This window comes from Microcaecilia unicolor, chromosome 2 (assembly GCF_901765095.1).
Source record: "Microcaecilia unicolor chromosome 2, aMicUni1.1, whole genome shotgun sequence".
NCBI classification, from domain to species: domain Eukaryota; kingdom Metazoa; phylum Chordata; class Amphibia; order Gymnophiona; family Siphonopidae; genus Microcaecilia; species Microcaecilia unicolor.
Window position 1 is genome coordinate 552,894,312 of NC_044032.1, and position 16,673 is coordinate 552,910,984.

Consider the following 16,673-nt stretch of genomic DNA (forward strand, 5'->3'; position numbering starts at 1 on the left):
GTGCAGTTTTCTAGAATCTAACATATGAAAATGTGGATCTGCAAGTTTATGTAATCTCCAAAACAAAATAAGAATAAAAAAATTGAGATTACTGCATCTGTGAATAATAAATATCATTTAATGAATATACTTTTCAAAAATCTTGTCCAATAATCACATAAATACTTCAACTCGCTGCATGAAAGGCCCCACTGTAGTGCTGCAAGTACATACTCTGTATAAACTTCCAGCAAAATGTTCACAATTGGTGTAATAAAATATATTTTAGCACAGAGGCGGAAAGTAGACGTGTCCTGTGTTAATCAAGTAGCATGAGTAAATTGCTGCCCGCTGCCTGATTAGCGCAGGATTAGTGCTAGAGCCCACACTGCCTATAAAATAAGTGGTGGTAAGGGCTCCTACGCTAATGGCCATGTGCTAATTGGGAAAATAGTTTGTAACCATTAATGGAAAAAAGAAATTGTGTCCATTTTACAGCCACGCTAAAAGTGGCCTCAGCGTGTGGGAAACCTACATGCTAAAAATAGCGAAGGCCAGTTTTTAGTGTGGCTTAATAAAAGGGCCCCTTGATTATTTCAAAGGTTTTTTTGAAACCTACTACTACTACTACTACTTAACATTTCTAGAGCGCTACTAGGGTTACGCAGCGCTGTACAATTTAACAAAGAGAGACAGTCCCTGCTCAAAGAGCTTACAATCTAATAGACAAGTGAACGGTCGGTCCGATAGGGGCAGTCAAATTGGGGCAGTCTGGATTCACTGAACGGTAAGGGTTAGGTGCCGAACGCAGCATTGAAGAGGTGGGCTTTAAGCAAAGACTTGAAGACGGGCAGGGAGGGGGCTTGGCGTAAGGGTTCAGGAAGGTTGTTCCAAGCATAGGGTGAGGCGAGGCAGAATGAGCGGAGCCTGGAGTTGGCGGTGGTGGAGAAGGGTACTGAGAGGAGGGATTTATCCTGTGAACGGAGGTTACGGGCGGGAACGTAAGGGGAGATGAGGGTAGAAAGATAGTGAGGGGCAGCAGACTGAGTGCATTTGTAGGTAAGAAGGAGAAGCTTGAATTGAATGCGGTATCTGATCGGAAGCCAGTGAAGTGACCTGAGGAGAGGGGTGATATGAGTATATCGGTTCTGGCGGAATATGAGACGTGCAGCAGAGTTCTGAACAGACTGAAGGGGGGATAGATGGTTAAGTGGGAGGCCGGTGAGGAGTAAGTTGCAGTAGTCCAGGTGAGAGGTAATGAGAGCGCGGACGAGAGTTCGGGTGGTGTGTTCAGAGAGGAAAGGGCGAATTTTGCTGATGTTAAAGAGGAAGAAGCGACAGGTCTTGGCTATCTGCTGGATATGCGCAGAGAAGGAGAGAAAGGAGTCAAAGATGACTCCGAGGTTGCGGGCAGATGAGACGGGGAGGATGAGGGTGTTATCAACTGAGATAGAAAGTGGAGGAAGGGAGAAGTGGGTTTTGGTGGAAAGACGATAAGCTCGGTCTTGGACATGTTCAGTTTCAGGTGGCGGTTGGACATCCAGGCAGCAATGTCGGATAAGCAGGCCGATACCTTTGCCTGGGTCTCCGCGGTGATGTCTGGTGTGGAGAGATACAGTTGGGTGTCATCAGCATAGAGATGATACTGGAAACCATGAGATGAGATCAGGGAGCCCAGGGAAGAGGTGTAGATTGAGAAGAGAAGGGGTCCAAGGACCGATCCCTGGGGAACACCAACAGATAAGGGGATGGGGGTGGAGGAAGATCCATGAGAGTGAACTTTGAAGGTGTGGTGGGAGAGATAGGAGGAGAACCAGGAGAGGACAGAGCCCTGGAACCCAAATGAGGACAGTGTGGCAAGAAGTAAGTCATGATTGACAGTGTCAAAAGCGGCGGATAGATCCAGGAGGATGAGGATGGAGTAGTGGCCTCTGGATTTGGCAAGGAACAGGTCATTACAGACTTTAGAGAGTGCTGTTTCTGTCGAGTGTAGAGGGCGAAAACCGGATTGAAGCGGATCGAGGATGGCATGAGAGGAGAGAAAATCAAGGCAGCGGCTGTGGACTGCGCGCTCAAGTGTCTTGGAGAGGAAGGGTAGGAGGGAGATGGGGCGGTAGTTGGAGGGACAGGTAGGGTCTAGTGATGGTTTTTTGAGGAGTGGCGTGACTACAGCATGCTTGAAGGTGTCGGGGACAGTTGCAGTGGAGAGAGAGAGGTTGAGGATATGACAGATGGAGGGGGTGATAGTAGGAGAGATGGTGTTAAGTACGTTGGTGGGGATGGGATCAGAGGAACAAGTGGTGCATTTTGAGGAGGAAAGAAGGCGGACGGTTTCCTCCTCGGAGATATCAGGAAAAGAGGAGAAGGAGGTCTGGGTTGGTTGGTTGAGGGAGAGGGTTGAAGGGTGAAGAGGAGGAGGTGGCTTGGTAGTGAACTCAAGGTTGATCTTTTGCACCTTGTCGCGGAAGTAGTCAGCCAGTGATTGAGGAGAGAGTGGGGGGGGGGGGGTGGGAGCGGAGGGCACTTTGAGGAGGGAGTTAAGGGTGGCGAAGAGACGACGAGGGTTAGAGCTGAGAGAATTAGTCAATTGGGTGTAATAGTCCTGTTTGGCAAGGAATAGTGAGGACTGGAAGGAGGATAGCATGAATTTGTAGTGAAGGAAATCTGAATGGGTACGAGATTTCCTCCAGAGGCGTTCAGCAGATCGGGCGCAGGAGCGAAGGTAACGGATGCAAGGGTTCAGCCAGGGCTGGGGATTAGTACGCCTTGTGGGATGGGAGGTGGATGGTGCAAGGTAGTCCAGAGCAGAGGAGAGAGTGGCATTGTAAGCGGAGACAGCCTCGTCGACAGACTCGGAGGACATGATGGAGGGGAGGAGATTAGAAATACTAGATGATAAGGTGGGAGGGTCAATAGCCTGGAGATTCCTGGAAGTAGTGGTTAATGTTGGGCGGGGCTGAGGAGGAGGGTGAAGAAGTGTGAAGGTGATCAGGTGATGATCAGAGACAGGAAGAGCTGAGGTGTGGAAATTGGAGGGTGAGCCGGAAGAGGAGAGGACGAGGTCAAGGCAATGGCCATCACGGAGAGTAGGGGTGGTGGAACATAGCTGGAGGTTGAAGGAGGATGTTAGAGTGAGGAACTGAGAAGCGTGAGAGTTGGACGGGTTATCAATGTGTATGTTAAAGTCTCCGAGAATGAGGGATGGAGATGAGGGTTCAAGAAAAACAGAAAACCAGGCATCGAAGTCGGTGAGGAAGGAAGAGAGGGATTTATCAGGGGGGGCGGTAAATGACTGCCACTCTGAGTGGCAACGGGTAGAATAAACGGATGGAGTGGACTTCAAAGGATGAGAAGCAGTGAGACTGTGGTAGGAGGAGGGGTTGGAAGCTACAGGAGGGCGAGAGTAGTAACCCGACGCCTCCTCTGCGGCCAACTAGGCGGGGAGTGTGGGAGAAGAGATAGCCTCCATGGCATAGAGCCGCAACTGAGGCAGAGTCGTCAGGGGAGAGCCAGGTTTCAGTTAGGGCAAGCAGGTGAAGGGAATGAGAGATGAAGAGATCATGGGTGAAGGGAAGTTTGTTGCAGACCGAGTGGGCATTCCACAGTGCACATGAGAAGGGGAGGGAAGAGGGGGGGAGGAGGGGAATAGATATGAGATTGGAGGCATCCCGGAAACCTAATATTGTGATGGACTGATTGGAAATACAGTATGGGCTACATTCTATGTATGACACCTGAAAAATCCAAGCGGAATAAATTTCCGCCTAAGCATATTCTATAAGCGGTGCCTACATTTAGGCGTGGTATATAGAATACGCTTAGTTGATATTCCAGCACCTAGAACTACACGCATCCATTTACACCAAGGGAAGCATGGCGTAAATACTGGCGTGTAGATTTAGGCACACAGCGGCATATTCTATAACTGTGTGTAAATTATGAAATGCCCACGAAATGCCCATTTCCCAGCCCATAACCACACTCCTTTTTGGCTCCATGCATTAGAATTTAGGCATTGTGCGTTACAGAATATGCTCAGTGAGTTATGTGTGTAAATTCTAAATATTGCCAATTAGTGCTCATTATTGCTTGTTAAGTGCTGTTGAAAACACTGATTGGCTTGTTAAGCCAATTTAATTACGCACATTGTTATAGAAAATGCTTGGATTTCGGCATGGAATGCTAGGCGCGATATATAGAATCTGGCAGATAGTGTCTAAAAGTTACCCATCCAGTAACAAAATTCAGCTGCTGAATAGATAACTTGCAAATCGAAGTCTAGACATGTTATTAGCAGGTAAAACTTTAAATGGATATGTGAACTGCTACTGACTATCTATAGCTTTAAGGACCTGATTTTATAACTGGATACCTATGTGAGAACACCAAAAGATGTCTATGCACCATTATAAAATAGGCACCCAGAAGTAAGAACCACCCCCAGGAGCAAGCTAATGCCAATGCAAACTTACACCTATTCTGAAGCTGGTGTAAATGTGTGTATGTCCTTGTATTTTATAAAATACTAGCCGTTGAGCCTGTTAAAACGGGCTACTATTGGAATGGGGGTTTTCCAAGGTCCTCCCCCCGAGGTCACCGCCACCGGTAACCCCCCCCCCCAGAGTCGCCGCCAACCCTACACCCGGCCCGGGCCCTCTGTTCGCTATTAATTCAACTTACATTGCCGCAGCACGCAGATCAGCTGAGCTCCCGTCGGCCTGGCCTTCCTTCTCTGCCTGTGTCCTGCCCTCATGTGACATACCGTCGGCGAGGGCGGGACACAGGCAGGGAAGGAAGGCCGATTGGAGCTCAGCTGATCTGAGTGCTGCGGCGATGTAAGTTCAATTAATTGCGATCAGAGGGTCCGGGCCGGGCGGAGGGGTTGGGGCGGCGACTCGGGGGGGGAGCGCAGTTTCCCTCTCTGTCCCGCCCCCGTCATCACGTATTGACGTGGGGGTGGGACAGAGAGGGAAGTCTCTACTGCGCATTTAGTACATAAGTACATAAGTAGTGCCATACTGGGAAAGACCAAAGGTCCATCTAGCCCAGCATCCTGTCACCGACAGTGGCCAATCCAGGTCAAGGGCACCTGGCACGCTCCCCAAACGTAAAAACATTCCAGACAAGTTATACCTAAAAATGCGGAATTTTTCCAAGTCCATTTAATAGCGGTCTATGGACTTGTCCTTTAGGAATCTATCTAACCCCTTTTTAAACTCCGTCAAGCTAACCGCCCGTACCACGTTCTCCGGCAACGAATTCCAGAGTCTAATTACACGTTGGGTGAAGAAAACTTTTCTCCGATTCGTTTTAAATTTACCACACTGTAGCTTCAACTCATGCCCTCTAGTCCTAGTATTTTTGGATAGCGTGAACAGTCGCTTCACATCCACCCGATCCATTCCACTCATTATTTTATACACTTCTATCATATCTCCCCTCAGCCGTCTCTTCTCCAAGCTGAAAAGGTCACTCGCCCTTTATATGTTTGATGTACACCAAGACTACATCCTTGGAAACATCTACATGTGATGTATATTGTAGCTGGGTCGCCCATCCAGGACCCAGCCAGGCTCAACCCTGCTTAGCTGCCTCTTCCTCCACACGACTGTTGCCTTCACTCCACAGCAATCTGGCTCCTCTGAGCCTTGGCTCCAGGCCCTGCGAACTCCCAGGACTTCCTCCTCCCTCCGTTCCTTTCACAGAGGCACATTCAAGGCCCAATGTTTATAAGTAAGAGCTTTTATTTTCTTGCTTCAAATCAAACAAAACATCCTTCACTCCAGGTTGTTTAGGCCAGCAGCCCAGAGCACAATTCAGGTTCAACACAGTCAAATTCAGGTTCAAAACAGTCCATATAACTTCAAATTCAGGTTCAAAAACAGTCCATATAACTTCACTTCACTTTAGCTCAGATTACGTCACTTAGGGAACAGTACATTATCAGAGGGAAAAACCCCATAGCTTAGTAGGTTGCAGCTCAGACCTTTTTAGTATGCAACAGTCTACACAGTCTTTCTTGCACCTTCTTACAGCACGGTTACATAGCTTTACTCCCACCTGGCTCAGGCTGGGGTTTCAATTGTGCCCAGCTCTCTTTCTCTCCCACAGACTGCACCTGTTTCCTGTTTAGTAGAGAGTTCCCCCAGTGCCTCAGCCTCTCTCCTCCGGTCTTCCACCAGTCTCTCCAAGGTACAGCTAGCCACCCTCTTACAGCAGCTTTTTGGGTTTGAGCCAGGGCTCCAATCTCCATCTGTTCCTCCCCTAGCCCTTCAGTAATCTCCATTTTATCCTCCTCTCTAACTTCCCCCGCCCCCAATCTCTCCAGCTGGCCCTCATCACCTTCCTCAGAGACCATTTCCCAATCTTCTATCTCCTCCCCTAACTCTTGCACAGCCGGGTGGGGAAGAGAAGGATTCTGGGACTGGTAGTTCCTCCCCTTCTTCCTTAACCCAGCCAACCTCTCTGCCTCCGGTAGCCCAGCTTTCTGAATGTGGGTGTTGTGCACATGAAATCTGCCCCGTTGGGATTCCCTGGCTCCCTGTACCCCCTTTCTTTGCGCCTTCCCGGATCCCCTTTCACCTGCACTCTCACAATATACAAATATATGTGATCTTAGAGGTGTATATATATATATATATATATTTATTACATTTGTATCCCATGCTTTCCCGCTCATCGCAGGCTCAATGCGGCTTGCACAGTAACAAGTGAATACAATCTGTAGTATTTGACTCAACAAAGGAGGTATGTGGTAGGACAAATGAACAAGGGTAAATGGGATAAAAGCGGTATGAGAGAAAGGATAGGGATAGGTAAGGAAATGGAGCGATGAAGAAGAGGTAGGGGAAGAGCATGGGGAAGAGCATATGTGTATGCAAATGGCATACAATTTAATAAAAGGCCCTTTCCGTGCATTAAACCAGCTATATGCACAGAAAAATCTTTATAAAATTACCCTACACACAGGTAACATACATTTAAAGTCTGAATAGCTATCTTCTTAGGGAGCAATTCATTAAGCAGTATTAAGGTAATTAGTATGTGCTAAATGGTACAAGCCTATTTTATGCTTATGGTCTTTTAACATTTAACACAAGCTAATTCCCTTAATGTGCGTTAAGGTGTGTTAAGGCCCTAACACTGCTTGATGAATTATCCCCTTACCCCCGGATTCTATATAGCACGCCTAGAGATGGGTGCCAAAATTGGCACAGATTCTATAACAATGCACATAATTTAACAAACTAATGAGCACTGATAACAGCACTTAACAAGCAATAATGAGCACTAATTAGCACTGATTAGAATTTAGGCGCATAACTCGCTAACCGTATTCTGTAATGATGTACGCCAAACTTCTAATGCGTGCGGGCAAAAAGGGGTGTGTTTATGGGTGGGGAAATAGGCGTTTTGTGGGCGTTCTGAAATTTTTGCATCTAGTTATAGAATATGACCCAGTGCACCTAAATCTACGTCTACGTATGAGATTTCTATCACACTTTTGTTGGTGTAAATGGATGAATATAGATTTAGGTGCTGAAATAGCAACTTGGCACTGATTTCAGCGCTGATTTCTTAGGCGCCATATATCAAATCTCCCCCTTAGTGCTTCATAACATTGCATACTATGATATGAATTACAGTTTATTGATGCTATACCTCACCGCCATACACTAATACTCTCACCCTAATGTCCTCACCTGAGCAACTACATAATGCAGACACCTACACAAGATCACAATGAGGGGCATAATCGAACGGAAACGCCTATCTCCATGGATGTTTATCTCCGAGAACGGGTCCGTGAAGGGGCTGGCCGAACTGTATTTTCGAAAAAATGGACGTTTTTGAGCTGGGCATTTGGTTTTTTTTAGCGATAATGGAAACTAAAAACCCCCAGCTCAAAAACATCCTAATCCGAGCCATTTGGTCGTGGGAGGGGCCACGATTCGTAGCACACTCGCCCCCCTGATATGCCAGGACACCAACTGGGCACCCTACGTCAGTGCGGTGGACTTCAGAAAAAGCTCCCACATGCATAGCTCCCTTACCAAGGGTGCTGAACACCCAACCCCCCTCCCCCAAAACCCACAAATGTACAACACTACCATAGCTCTTAGGCATGAAGGGGGCACCTACATGTGGGTACAGTGGGTTTCGGAGGCCTCCCATTTACCAGCACAAGTGTTACAGGTGGGGGGGGGGGGGGGATGGGCCTGGGGCCACCTGGCTGAAGTGCACTGCGGTACCCACTAAAAGTGCTCCAGGGACCTGCATACACGCAGGCCTCTAGGACTGGTTGCTGCTATATAACCGTGGCACACCAGTTGACACCTGAAGACTAATCTCTATGAAAACGTCCTTTATTGGAGTCTCCCTGGTACTGAGATGAGCAGTAGGTCAGAACTGGCAGAATGCTGTACAATGCCCTCATTCAGCCACATTCAAGGGAAGAACTAAGTTGTCTAACGTGGCTAACACAGGAAAGGGAACTAAAACTGGCTTACAAAAATGGCCACTACCGCATGGACTACAACAGGAAACACAACAGGGTACACTCTGACCTAGTAGGCAGGGGGAAAAGCACCATGGGAGAAGAGCCTACCAACTACCAAAATTGTGAGACTATAACACAAGCTAATGAAATCACGGAGCCCAATACCCTACACCCACCACAATGCAATGCTGATGTGACCCTGTACTGCACCCGAGAGCCACATCTGACCCAGGGAAAGGCTGTGACAGGATCGAACACATTCTGCTGTCATGGAGGTGGGTACGGCATTTGAGGCTGGCATACAGGCTGGGAAAAAAGTTTTTAAAGTGGTTTTTTATTGGTGGGAGGGGGTTAGTGACCACTGGGGGTCATCCCCGATTCCCTCCAGTGGTCATCTGGGCAGTTGGGGCACTTTTTTGGGACTTGTTTGTGAAAAAAAGGGTCCAAAAAAGTGACCCAAAATCACGGTAAAAACGCCTTTTTTTTTCGATTATCAACTAAAGACGCCCATCTCTCCTTGGCTGATAACCACGCCCCAGTTTCGCCTCCACCACGCCTCCGACATGCCCCCGTCAACTTTATTCGTTTCCGCGATGGAGTGCAGTTGGAAACGCCCAAAATCGGCTTTCGATTATACCGATTTGGGCGCCTTTGCGAGACAAACGTCTATCTCCCGATTTAGGTCGCACTATAGGCGTTTTTCTCTTTCGAAAATAAGCTGGAATGTATTCTTCTACCATGTATGTACGCACTTGATTGCAAAACCATGTGCATATTTGTAGTCCGGAATGGCAATCGCCATTACGGCAAATGTAAGCCACATTGAGCCTGCAAATAGGTGGGAAAATGTGGGATACAAATGCTACAAATAAAAAAAATAAAAATAAAAATACCGTGTAACCTCAGAAGAATCTTGAATGACAATAAATTAACCTGTTTTCTGTTGTTATCGATGTGCTTATAATCAAAAAATTGTATCTAAAATATTTGAAAGAGTTGATTGGACAGTCATAAAGATACTGAGAAACTAGACTGTATTTAATTTGTTTAGTTTACTGAAATACAAATACAGCAAAGTGATTTACAGTTTCACATTACACAATAAGGGATAATTTCAAGTGAAGTTAATTTGCCATCTCTGAAGATACATATTATAGCAGGATTTTTGATAAGAAGATTTACTGGTGATATCTTCTTTGCAGCACCATTTCAAATATTCAACCCATATAAATGTCTGACAAAAGTTTTAAATAATTAAAGTATTTTAACCTGGACCCTGTTCAATTGCAGGAGTCACTGGAAAAGGAAAAGAGACTGCGAGAGTTGACTTCTACCCAGGACAAGGAAATTCAGATGATAGAGACACAACTGAATTCAACTCGTTTAGAGCTGAATAGAGTAAAACAAGAGTAAGAGACCAACTGTGTACTATTTATTTATTTTTATTTATTACACTTGGCTGTGACAACAGCATCTACGTGGATAACAATAATAAAATAAGTAAGCAAACAAAAAAAAAAGGAGGTAGAGATGGTGTGGAGAACAAAATGAAGGGCTAGCAAGAGGATGAGGCAGAAAGAGTGGAGGATAGGTTAAATGTTGGTAGTGAAGTCCTACTGGAAGAGCCACATCTTAATAAGGATCTTGAATTTCTAATAAGAGGGTTCCAACCAAATTTCTAATGAAAGGACATTCCGTAGTTTGAGATATAGGTTGCTGAGAGCTGTCTCATGGCTGAGATGAATGACTGAGGGAGGTGGAAGGAGGAGGAGATATTTTTGTGTGGAGCATAACTGTCGAGTGGGAGCATATGGGATTAGAAGAGTCCAGATGTAATCAGGTGGTGAGGGTAGGCGGCCTTTGTAAACTGGTGTCAGAATTTTGTGCGTAATGCTAGCAGTGACGTGGTACTAATGTTCATAGTGGAGAAGGGGTGTGACTATCGAATTGGTGTGCATTGTGAAGTAATTTAACAGCAGTTGATTGAACAATTGTAGTTATTTCAGTGTCGAGAGGACCAGCATAGAGAGTTACAGTAATCTAGCTTCGAGACAACTAAACTGAGAATCAAACAGTGGATATAGGAGGATGGGAGAAGACATTCAAGACCTGGCCAGCATCATGGGAGGCTTCCATCTAAACACTACAAAATGGACTTGTCTAAGCTCAAACAAAGATATAAATAAGAAATCACACTGATCTAGTTGTTTTTCTTTTTTCAGTTGGCAAGTATGCAAAGAACAATTCAGTGGTGTTCTGAGGGTTTTGGTATGTACGTTTTTAAAGCAAGAATTATTCAGTCATAAAAACTAGGTGGGCCTTTTACAAAAGAGCGCTAAAATTAAGCGTGTGCTAAATGCTAGAGACACCGATATATTCCTATAGGTTTCTCAGGCGGGCTATTAAAAAAAATTTAAATAAATTTTGATAGGAAATTAAGGTTTACAGTTTGAATTCTTCCCTTTTAAAATTGGCATCTCCCGTGCAAAGAAAGTGGGCAATGCTGGGTCACCAGAAGTAGATAAGAGGATTTTACTGTTAAAATCCTGCACCTGAATCCTTCTTGGGTGCATTTTTTCCTTTTGTATTTTCTTCTTTCTTTCTTTCTTTTCCAGTTGTCTTTTTTGTTTCCCTTCTGTTTTTCTTTCTTTTTTTCCAATATTTTTCCTCCCATTTATTTTTTTCTAGTTGTCTTTTTTTCCTCTCCTTCTTTCTTTTTTATTCCAGTTGTCTTTCCTCCCACTTGTCTTTTTTCTCTCCTTTTTCTTTTTCTTTTTTTTCTAGGTGTCTTCCCTCCTTTTTATTTCTTTTACAGTTCTTTTTCTCTCCTTTTTCTTTCTTTTTTCCCCCAATTGTCTTTCTTTTTTTTTTAAAACTTTCATTTCTTTTCCAGTTTTTTTCCTCCCCTCTTTCTTTCTATGTAACTTTGTAAGTCTAAGGACCCTGTTTACTAAGGTGCACTAGCATTTTTAGTGCTCGTCAAAAATTAGCACGTGCTATTATTAGAGATACCCATATATTCCTATGAGTGTCGTTAGTGTTAGTGTGCGCTAATTTTTAGTAGTGGATGCATGTAAAAAATGAAATTACTGCCTAGGACTCATGGTAGCCAGTTGGTAGTTCAAAATTGATGTGCGTAGGATACGCATACACGCTTACGCAGCTTGGGCCCTTTTACTAAACAGCATTATAGGAACGTTAGCATTTTTAATGCGCGTTAACCGTGTATGGGCCTACAATATCCCTATAGGCACCTACATGGTTAGCGCACATGCTATTGTAGGCATGTTAAAAACGCTAACGCGCCTTAGTAAACAGGGCCCTAAGGTAACAAACAAATTTCATTTAACAAAAAATGTTTTACAATTAGATACTAAGGGGTCCGTTTATGAAAGGGTTGCCGCATGGCAACCCGGAACTACCACCAGCCCATCGTGGCTACCGGTGGTAGTTCTAGCTTGAGCATGCGCCATTTTTGTCATCCTGAAAATATTTTTGGAATTTTTACCATGGTGCTAACCCAGCGGTAATTGGGCAGCAGCTCGTTACCACGGGAGCCTTTACTGCCACACCAGAGTAATCTTACTATATGGCTTTTTTTTTGGTGGGGGCTTTTTACATGCTGTGATAAAAACGGCCTCCGCCACTACTTCAGGGCCCTTTTTACTGCAGCTTGGTAAAAGGACCGCTAAATGCTTAACCCAAGTAATGAAACATAATGTGAAAAGCGACTACTTATCTTGCTCTAGAAGAGCCAGCGCTGTTCTGGAGCAAGATAAGTAGTCATTTTTCACATTATGTTTCATTGCTTGGTTTAAAAAATCGACCTTTTATAATCATGTTGCTGAATAAGATCCCAAATCTTGTAATCAACAGGGTTCAGGTCTGGACTGTTAGGGGGCCACAAGTCTAGTGAAATGAAATCTAGAATCATTCTCTGCAGCAGATGGTTTCACAAGCACGATGAGCAGGTGCACTGGTTTGCTGAAACATGTAAGCATATGCCGAATGGCTAGTAGCGGTTGCTATGATAGTAAAACTTCACGATAGTCTTCGCCATTAATATTTGCACCTGGGTCGACGAGAGAAATTCTGTGCATCCCATTTTGGCCTCTCAAACGGAGACCATGACTGATTTGCTGAATATTGAGTGAGTAGGCAGAAGACAATTGACAGCAATATTGCGCTTCTTCATTGCAGTGTGTACATAAAGTCGGTCATTTTGGGTATTGATAGGTGACTCAGCCATGAAAATGTTTTCATCTATAAACCCAAAGAAATTGACAGCATGTGGGTGGAACTGGCGAAGGAGTTGCTTCGACTGTATCATACGAGCAATGTAGTTGTTCTCCTTTAGCTGTTGCACTCACCTCTGTTAGGACACCGTAGATCAAGATCATTGTAGATGATTTGAAACAATGAGAAATGCTGGTTGCTTGACTAATTTGACAAATGGATTTGAGAGTTTTACATGTATCCTCTTGACTCAGCATATGGTCTTTAACTGTCGCAATGTTTTATTCAGTCCGAACTGATCAGGCCCTGCCACTTCCTGACTTGTGATCAGTTGAACTTGTTTCTTGCAATTTCTTCAAAACATATTCTAGACTTACCCTCTTCTACCTCTTTTCTGGAAACTTGCACATCTATAAGAACCATAACCTTTCTCCAGATACAAATATTTAATAAGGATCAGATCCTGCTGACCGAAAAGTAACTGTTTGTTTAAAGCAAGATGGCGTCTGCGAGTATCATGATGATAATCACTAGGTGGTGGTGATGTTCTTTAGGTGAGCTGACAGATGTGAGTGTAGGCTAGTTGCAAATTTATTTAAGATGATATATCTAAACTTTAATTGAAATTGGTCAAGTTTTGACATAGTTATGCAGAAAACAAGCTTTGTATAGTTTTTTTTTTAAACAGTGTAATATATATAAATATATATCAGGTGCTGTACTCTTCGTTGAACTGTTTACAAAGTCTTGGGATGACAGTTTATAAATTAATAGATTAAGGGGCTCATTTTCAAAGCACTTAGACTTACAAAGTTCCATTGGTTATTATGGAACTGTGTAAGTAAGTGCTTTGAAAATACATCTATGTATGAAATAAAATATATGTGTATGTGCATTGAAGTGATTTATTCATAGTTCTTGCAGCTGGATGCATGAAGTAGTACTAGAGAATATAACATGTTTTATTTGCTATGAGATGTAGACATTGGTATTTTGGTTTCAAAAGTTCATCTCTTGCTTTCTCCTGTAAGCCTGGCAGAGACTCAATTGGAACTCGAGGACACAAAGACCAAATCAGCAACTACCCTTTTGGCAACAGAGGATGAAATACTTCAGTTAAGAGCAGAGTAAGGAAAACTGTGTGTTTTCATCCTGCTATAATATGTACTTGTGATACAAAAATATCATTTATGCAAATTCTTTATTTCAGACCGACTTCAACCAAACATTCTTATTTAAAATGGGTTATAAAGTCAAGGCTTTAGTAAAGTGACTTATTAAAATTGTTGGAAAAAATTTATTTTATATGTATATATAGGAGCTTAAATACTAACCATAATACTGATTTAACAGACCAAACTTAGCATCCCCCAAGATGGTATTGGAAGAGCTTTATTTACCAAAAACTCCTTATGCGAACAGTAGAGGGAGCAGTTTTCAGTCTTAATAACATATAAGACTAAAGTTTGGGGGTCCTTTATATTCACAGACTTTACACCAGTTTTCAAAGGGAATGATTTCTCTTAGAAAATAAATGGGGGAAAATACACATTTAAATTCGCACCTGCTATTTCCTGTGGAAATTTGTGTGCATACTTTTGAAATTGCAAAAACATAATCCTGCCCACAGGAACACTCCCCTTTATGTGCATGTAAGCATATGCTTGAAGTGATACTGCTTGCAGAAGTTCATGTGCATATAGAGTGAATACATTTAAAAAAAGGTCCTTTTTCTCCACAAATTCCTATCTTATGGACAGGAATGCCATAATGGGGAAGAACCCTTAGTGAATCAGAATTCTGATGCGTATACACGAGCCTTTTAACATACTTAATGTAATTAATCTTGCATGCTTCTGGAAAATTTAGGCCATTCTTGAAGTAGCAGTATGTATTGGCCAGTAGATTTTCTCTTTCAAACTAACCTTTCACACATAAAGCATGAAAGATTTTTTAAATTGTTGAAAAGAAAAATGTATTTATGTTCTTTTACATTGTAGTCATTGAATTTTCATGATTTTTCATCAGGATTGCTTTGTTTGATTTCTAAAAAAAGCAAGCACATATGTAAACAAGTGAGAAGCATTTACCCTCTCATTCTCACATACAGAGCTACTGCTCCACCTTTTCGACCCTCTCTATCCTTCCTAAATAGATTATAGCCCGGTATGTTTGCATCCCATTCATGGGAACCATTTAGCCACGTCTCCGTGATTGCAACAATGTCTAAGTCTGCCTCCAACATCAGGGCTTGAAGGTCATGAACTTTATTGCTTAGACTGCGAGCATTTGTGGTCATCGCTTTCCATCTACATTTTCTGGTATGTGTTTCAACATTTGTGATTTGGGGTTTTTTTTTTGTCTTTGGGTACCTTCATATCTTTTTGTTTCACCTCCATTGCTTGTTCTTCCGACTCAGTTCTATTTTGAGGAACATCATAGTGCTGTAATGGAGCAAAAGAATTCTGTAGGGGCAACACTTGTGAGGGTGGATGCCTCTGTGTCATATAACGAAGTCTGCCTGAGCCTACGGTGAACCATCTATTCTTAGGTGGTTTTATCCTTTGAGGCAGTGGTGTGAATTTGGCTTGATTCTCTGCATTATGATGTTGTGCAGTCTTAGAAGTTGCTTTAAGTGCATCTAATTCCTGCTTTACTTTACTGAGCTCCTGTTTTAAACTAGTGAGCTGATGACAGATAGGACACAAATGGGGATAGTGTGTCAAATGTCCGAGTGGGTGCCCACCTGGGCAGCAGTGACCATCAAACGGTTTGGTTTGATATGACGGCTGAAGTGCAGGGTGGCCACTCAAAAATAAAAGTCCTGGATTTCAAACATGCTGACTTTAGTAAAATGGGGGAATACCTGAGGAAGGAGCTGATGGGATGGGAAGATGAATGAGAAGTGGAAGGACAGTGGTCCAAGCTGAAAGAAGCTATAAATAGGGCCACAAACCTTTATGTAAAGAGAGTAAATAAAAGCAAGAGAAAAAGGAAACCGATATGGTTCTCCAAACAAGTGGCTGAGAAAATAAAGGCTAAAGAGTTGGCGGTCCCGAAATACAGAAAGACTCAAGAAGAGGAGGAACATGAGGAGGAATACCGGATGAAACTGAAAGAAGCCAAGAGAGAGATACGTCTGGCGAAAGCGCTAGCGGAAGAACAAATGGCTAGAAATGTAAGGAGGGGTGACAAAAATTTCTTCAGGTATATTAGTGAAAGGAGGATGACTAAAAAGGGAATTGTGAGACTGAAAGATGCTGAGAACCACTATATAGATAATGATGAAGAAAAAGCAAATTTGCTGAATAGATACTTTTGTTCTGTTTTCACAGAAGAAAATCCTGGAGCAGGACCGCAATTGACTGGCAAAAGTACATGTGAGAATGAAGTGGATATAGCACCATTCACGGAAGAGAGTGTGTATGAACAACTTAAAAATCTAAAGGTGGACAAAGCAGTGGGACCGGATGGGATCCACCCCAGGATATTGAGGGAACTCAGAGAGGTTCTGGCGGGTCCTCTTAAAGATTTGTTTAATAAATCCTTAGAGACGGGAGAGGTTCCGTGGGATTGGAGAATGGCGGAGGTGGTCCCTCTTCACAAAAGTGGTGATAGGGAAGAAGCTGGAAACTACAGGCCGGTAAGCCTCACTTCAATTATTGGAAAAGTAATGGAAGCCATGCTGAAGGAAAGGATAGTGAATTTCCTGGAAGCAAATAAGTTGCAAGATCCGAGACAACATGGTTTTACCAAAGGGAAATCGTGCCAAACGAATCTCATTGAATTCTTTGACTGAGTGACCGGAGAATTAAATCAAGGATGTGCTATGGACGTAATCTACTTAGATTTCAGCAAAGCTTTTGACACGGTTCCCCACAGGAGGCTCTTGAATAAACTAGATGGGCTGAAGATAGGAACCAAAGTGGTGAACTGGATTAGGAACTGGTTGACGGGC

General features: G+C 43.5%; 1 protein-coding gene across 2 annotated transcripts in view; it reads left to right on the forward strand.

Annotated features, from left to right (window-relative positions):
- SPATA18 (spermatogenesis associated 18) overlaps positions 1-16,673 on the forward strand; it is a 195,962-nt gene that overhangs the window by 68,619 nt on the left and 110,670 nt on the right. For both annotated transcript variants that reach the window (XM_030191371.1, XM_030191372.1), the window contains exons 4-5: positions 9,770-9,888; positions 13,747-13,842. In XM_030191371.1, the coding sequence (XP_030047231.1) occupies positions 9,770-9,888; positions 13,747-13,842 (215 nt within the window). The remainder of the gene's footprint in view (positions 1-9,769; positions 9,889-13,746; positions 13,843-16,673) is intronic.